This window comes from Austrofundulus limnaeus, unplaced genomic scaffold (assembly GCF_001266775.1).
Source record: "Austrofundulus limnaeus strain Quisiro unplaced genomic scaffold, Austrofundulus_limnaeus-1.0 Scaffold794, whole genome shotgun sequence".
NCBI lineage: Eukaryota > Metazoa > Chordata > Actinopteri > Cyprinodontiformes > Rivulidae > Austrofundulus > Austrofundulus limnaeus.
In genome coordinates, this window is record NW_013953196.1 from 23,246 (window position 1) to 30,143 (window position 6,898).

The window sequence follows — 6,898 nt, forward strand, 5'->3', positions numbered from 1 at the left end:
TTGTTTTTCTCTCCAAATTGCTGTGGCACCTTCCACTGCCTTGTCTGCCTTTTTGTCCTTGACACACATGCACAGTAGAGTGGTAATTAGGGCTGCCACAAACGATTATTTGTCGACTATAAACCAATATTTCCACCACCTGCCAGAAGAGTGGAGCTAACGTAAACAAAAGGTTGGGAGTGGGGTTTCCATATGAACTTGTGCAAATCAGCAGGTTCTGAAGACAGCTGAAGAACAGGCAGAACTGAAAAGGTTAAATTTCATTATCTGAGATTATTTTTGTGATTAAATCAAATGAACATGTTTTGTATAGCCCACAGATGGATCCTAACTTGTTCTAGGGCCCCCATATTAGGTCTCCTATACATAAAAGAGACACTGTAATTAAGATCCAAAAAGACAGCACATACTTGTCCAAGTTGCGCTCTATTTGAAGCTTGAGGCGGCAGCAGTCTTTCAAGAAGTTATCTCCAGTTCGACAAAACGAGAAGGATGGGAAGATGAGGTTGGAGGATGCAGGAATATTAGCACCATCACACGAACAACCAGACAGACGTTCTGCAGCAAAGATATCCATCTCCTGCAGGTCGAGAGCCATGCAGTCCAACAGGCACACGTGCTTCTCTAAAGGATGGGAAACCCAGAATTTTAGAGTCAAACAATCTGCACAAGAAAATTAATAAAACCACATGGATCATTCAGTAAAACTAATTGTATTCATTTGTGTAAAAAAAATTTAAAAAGTAGCCCACTTAAGAAAGAAAACTTTTAAAGTTTTAAATTACATTGATATGTCTCATAGGCGGATCAGACGAAAGTCACCTGTAGAAAAGATGTGGCCAGTTGTATAGCCCTACAATAGCCTGTTGTATGTAATATTTTCTCTTTTTTGCTTTGATATGCCCCCTCTGCAGAATCACCGCCTTAATGTGGTGGAGGGGTTTGAGTACCCCTGTGATCTCAGGGACTATGTTATCAGGGGCATTAGCCCCTGGTAGGGTCTCAAGAGAGGGGTCAGATAAAGAGCAATTCAGAACCATTGATGAAATGGAAAATCAGTCACATCAGGAAACCTCGACCAGAATTCAAAAACTGCACAGAGGGTTGCCTCTCTGCAACTTCGTGCTGCAGGAGAGAAGGTTCTGACTGTTGTTTGTGGTTATGCACCAAACATCAGTTCAGATCACCCAGCCTTYCTGGAGTCTTTGGATGGTGTCCTGGAAGGAGTGCTGTCTGGGGACTCCCTTATTCTACTAGGTAACTTTAATGCCCATGTGGGCAATGACAGAGTTATCTGGTAGGGGTGATTGTGAGGAACTGCCTCCCTGATCTGAACCCCAAMCCTTAATTCACACTAGATGCAGTTCCGCTCCACCGCCCAGCACAGCCAGTGTAAATACTCTTTGATTATAATGGCTGCATATTTGCTGCGGAGGTCGGACTGCAGCGGAGYGGAGCCAAACCACATTTAGTGTAAATTAGAAGTAATGGTGTTCTGTCACTGGACTTCTGTGCTAAGCACAGGTAGAAACACCATGTTTGAGCATAGGGTGGTCCATAAGTGTACTTGGTACCAGGCCACCTTAGGCCAAAGTTTGATGATCGATTGTRTAATTGTGTCATCTGACCTGCAGCCCTATGTYTTGGACACTCRAGTGAAAAGAGAGGCAGAGMTGTCAACTAATCTCCACCTGGTGTTGTATTTGATCCGGTGGCAAGRGAAGCTGCCAGASAGACCTGGTAAACCCAAATATATAGTGAGGGTGAACTGGGAAAGTTTAGCCCCCTGTCCGTGCCATCTTCAACTCTCAGCTCTGGAAGAGTTTTTCACATGTCCTGGGGGAGATCATGGACATGGAATCTGAATGGGCCATGTTCAGGGCCTCCATTTGCAGATGCGACTTCCAGGTGCTGTGGTCTGAAGGTCATCGGTGCCTGTCACAGTGGCAACTAAAGGACCCGCTGGTTAACACCAGCAGAGATGGAGGCCGTCAGGCTGAAGGAGGCCTTCTGGACTTGGCTTTCCCAGAGGACTCCTGAAGCATCTGACAGATACAGGGTGGCAAAGAGAGTTGCAGCTTCGGTGGTTGCAGATGCAAAAACTCAGGCATGGGAGAAATTCAGGGAGGCCATGGAGAAGGACTTTTGATTTACCTCAAAGAGGTTCTGGCAAACTGCTCGGCAACTCACAATAGGAAAGCGTTCCCTGTCCCAGGCTGAACTTGGTTTGGGTGGGGAACTGATGACCTGGAGTGAGGATATTATTGGACAGTGGAACGAACACACCCTCCATGTCCACCTTTGAAGAGGCAGAGTCTGAAAACTCTGGACATGATGAGTCCATTACCATGGCAGAGGTCACAGAGGTAGTTAAAAAGCTCCTCGATGTCAGGGCGCCAGGGGTGGATGAGATTTTCCCCGAGATGCTGAAAGCTCTGGATGTTGTGGGGCTGTCATGGCTGACACGGCTCTTCCCATTTTAAAAAAGGAGGACCGGAGAGTGTGTTCTATTGCGGGATCAAACTTCTCTCCCTCCCCGGAAAATTTTACCCCAGGATGTTGGACGGGAGGCTCCGATCGATTGTCAAAYCTCAAATTCAAGAGGAGCAGTGTGGCTTCTGTCCTGGTCYTGGAACAGTGGGCCAGATCCTTRCGGAGTTGGTAAGAGGGTTGTGGGAGATTGCCTCTCCAATCTACATGTGTTTTGTAGACTTAAAGAAGGCTTATGATTGKGTTCCTTGAGGCATTCTGTTGGGAGTTCTGCAGGAGTATCCARGGTTGCTATTAAGGTCAAGCCAGTCCCTGTRGAATCAAAGCAGGAGCTGTGTTSGCACTCTTGGCAAAAAGWCAAACTTGATCTCAGTGCAGGTCGGACTCTGTCAGGGCWTTCCCTTGTCTCCAATCCTGTTTGTAGTGTTTATGGACAGGATCTCAAGGGGTAGTCGTGGAGAGGAGGGGGTCTGGTTTGGGAACCACAGGGTCTCATCTCTGCTTTTTGCAGATGATGTGGTTCTGTTGGCATCTTTGAGCCAAGTCCTTCAGCACGCAATGGGGCAGTTCGCAGCCGAGTGTGATGCGGCTGGGAACAGAGTCAGTTCCTCCAAGTCTGAGGCCATGATTACCAACCGGAAAAGGATGGCAAGCCCATTCCGGGTCAGAGGAGCGTCTTTGCCTCAAGTGGAAGAGCTTACGTATCTGGGTGTCTTGTTCACAAGTGATGGTAGGATGGAGCAGGAGATGGATCGATGAATTGGATCCTTGTGCTCAGTAACGAGGGCATTGCCTTGGTCARTTGTGGTGAAAAAAGAGCCGAGCTGAAAGGCAAAGCTCTCAATTTACTGGTCTGTCTACATTCCAACCCTCCCATATGATCAAGAGGCGTGGATCATGACCGAAAGAACCAGATCCTAGATACAAGAGGCCTTAGAGACAGGGTGAGGAGCTCCGTCATCCGGGGGGAGCTCAGAGTAGAGCTGCTACTCCTCAACATAAAAAGGAGTCAGTTGAGGTGGTCCAGGCATCTGATTAGGATACCCCCCTGGGCGCCTCCCTTTAGAGGTGTTCAAGGCTTGTCCCACAGGTAGGAGGCCTCAGGGAAGACTCAGAACTGGCTGGAGGAGTTATGTATCCTCTCTGGTCTAGTAATGCCTTGGGGTCCCCCGTGAYGAGCTGTGGAGAATGATGTCATGGTTTTTCTCCTKGAACTATTGCCTTCGCAACCYGACTACAGATAAGTGGAAGAACAGGGAGATGTTTTGCTATGCATTTTAATTCATAAGATCACAAGTAACATTCTAATGTAGATTGAATTCCATTACACAAGATATCATTTCACAGCTTGCATCCGATTTCTATCAAAACTACACTTGTTCTCCATCAAACTATGCTGACCTGAGGAGTGGGAATCCTTCTCATCAGGGGTTCCGACTGTGCCAGTGCCCTGTGGTCTGCCATATGTTCCTTCTGTAGAAGAGTCTGTGGGCTTATCCTGATCATTTGTCCTCCATGCTGCATTCCTGACATACTCCTTTTGGAACATAAGGACATAGGCTTATTTGTGTCTGTGTGTCATTCATACAGTTTCATCATGTTTGAGGTTGATGTTGCTTACCTCTCATTATACAAAAAAACGTATTTTTAAAAACAACATCCACAAAAAAATTGGTTTTATAAATTTCTTAATTTATATAATAGTTATCTTAGGATACAGATTTTAAAACTGTTAATTTTAAAACTTGTCTAGGTCTTTATACGTTTTATGGCAAAATGTCAAACCTTGTGGTCAAGCCACATCATGCCATGTATCAAAAGCTTAGCTTTTTTCCTAATCAGGGTYAGGGTKGGGGCTGGAGCCTGTCTCAGCYAYATTTGAGTGAAGGCAGGGGACACCTGGTCTCTAGTCCATCAGAGACACCTGGACAGGTCTCCAGTCTATCAGGGTCACAGACAAAGAGACAAACAACCATCCACACTCTCAGGCACATCTAGAGTCACACAGAAGAGCTCCAAAAGAGATTCAAATTAGGGATGGGCAATATGGACTAAAGAATTTATCACAATAATTTTTAGGTTTTATTACAGTAAAGATAGGTGATGATAAAAACTATATATATCAGCCTAATCTTTTGTATCTCGAGTCCATCACTACATTTTGTCTTGAGAGCCCTAAAATAATACTAGAAGCCACTAAACTACATTAATTAAGTTATTACTTGAACTTAATTAATGTAGTTTGTGTTGCAAAACTGACACCCATCATGTTAATAAGTGATTACAACTCAGACCTCAAAGTTCTCTGTGTGACTCTAGCATGACTGGAAGGGTGGACAGTTGTTTGTCTCTGTCCCTGTGATGGACTGGAGACCTGTCCAGGTGTCCCTGTGATGGACTGGAGACCTGTCCAGGTGTCCCCTGCTTTCACCCAAAAGGCTGCTGAGACAGGCTCCAGCTCCCACTCTGCTGCACAGAGTTCTAATCACTTATTATCAATGATAATTTACTATGATAAATTATTATTGATGATAATCACGAGTTGTTAAAATTAAAATTTAATCAGGCAGTGAAATATTCACATATGTAAATTTATTACTATTATCGAAGGTGAGTCGAGCTTACAAGCAGCCATTTTTCGATTAAACACAAATTATTCAACATGCCCAACCCAGCTACCATCATTCCAGTGTCAAACAACCAATAACTAGTCTCAGTGATCTACAGACAAGTGGCACTGATGTCTGTGGTGGTGACATGCTATAAAAGGCTTGTTCTTCAACATCTCAGAGCCTCCCTCCATAGAAACCTCCACCATCACCAGTTTACCTACATGACAAACCGGTCCACAGAGGACGCCCTCGCCACTGCTCTCCACTCAGCCCTTAACTATCTGGAGCAACTGGGGACCTACGTCAGGATGTTTGTGGGGCATATGTGGAAAGAGTGGCTTCCTTCAAGTTCACACACACTTTCATAGAACATGCGTTTTGATAAATCCCAACATATGAATGGAAACTGGCAAATTCAGCCATTTTCTGCATTGATACATGAACCCCTGCTCATAACAAGAAACAAGTTGTATTTTTTCAGCAAGGTTGAGGAATAGTGCACAACATTCACAAACCTGAGTAATGCTAATTGCAGCAGAAAGGTTGGAGAGCACTGCATATGTGTTTGAACAGCAGTGAAACTGACCAGAGAAAAGAAAAAGGTGTCATGATGATTTTCTCTACCTTATCTAGGAGGGAGAATGTTCCGTGAGCCCCAGCTGGAAGGAAGCGGTTCTGCACCCTCAGCTTACCCAGATTGGCCACAATCACATGTGGTGATTGTGAACTCTCAGGTATGACAATGACTGGGGCCCCAGCTTCAATATCAAGCAGAATCCTGGATGCCCGTTGTGGGTGATCATGGACCTGTAGGTGAGGACAGGATAATAACTAAATAATTAAGAACATAATTTATTTTCACTTTGTGACAAAGACTCAAAGACTTCTTAACATGATAGCAGAAGCTGCAAAATGATGGAGGAAAGTTCCTTTCTCTACATCAGGGGTCTCCAACCAGTAGCTCATGAGCTCATTTGAAGTAGMTCTTCAGTGCTTGTGAAAAATTAGGAGAAGCAATATTTAATTTGTCACTGGCCAAACAAACTTTCATTTAATTCCAACCAATCTATAGATGTCCCTCCCCTTGGTTGTCAATCAATCAGTTTAGGGCTCAGTATAGTTGTTCAGCGTTGGTTTTCGCACATACCTTTCATAACTCCGAGACACACTGTGCAGAGCACCTGGGAAACCTCTCCTGCTGTGGTAAATGTCACTGCACGAGGTTATTCTACTGGAGTCTACATGTTTTTTGAGCAAAACAAGCTTATTTCAGTGATTTAAGTTTAAAATTAAATGTTGCAAAAAGTAGCTCTTGGACAATTTCATTTTGCAAAAGCAGCTCTTAAGGGGAAAAAAAGGTTGGAGACCCCTGTTCTACATGTTTTGAGCAATGTGAGCAAACCCTGAAGCCGGGTACACACCAAAGGCGTTTTGAGCAGCCGAAGCAGCCAGTTTTCATGCAAAGTCTATGGTAGATGCACATCTAGGAGCAGCGCAGCGTGTTGCGGCGCGTTTTTGCAGTTTAGAAGAGCGCACAAGGTAGCGGTAGGATGCGGCAGAGCATTTTCTGTGCATGTGGTACGTCCTAAGCAGTGGCTGGTGGAGTTCAACAAATTGAACTTTGGCTGCTCGAAGCGCAGCAGCAACCAGTCGAGACATAATTTTTTTTTCACGTGACGGTTTCATGAACCTGACACAGACGGACAGGAGCCTTTTTAAGAAATCGACAGTCTGCAGTTGGTGTTCTGGCTGGAGATATCAGCACCGATGTGATGAGACAGCAGCTCACTGAGCTC

At 44.9% G+C, this 6,898-nt stretch overlaps 1 protein-coding gene across 1 annotated transcript in view; it reads right to left on the reverse strand.

The window, feature by feature from the left end:
* The window catches only part of vps13d (vacuolar protein sorting 13 homolog D), a gene marked incomplete at both ends in the record, with an annotated part of 75,956 nt that overhangs the window by 22,662 nt on the left and 46,396 nt on the right, over nucleotides 1-6,898 (reverse strand). Inside the window, 3 exon segments of the mRNA XM_014028664.1 lie at nucleotides 411-624; nucleotides 3,892-4,027; nucleotides 5,727-5,909. Coding sequence (XP_013884118.1) covers nucleotides 411-624; nucleotides 3,892-4,027; nucleotides 5,727-5,909 — 533 coding nt within the window.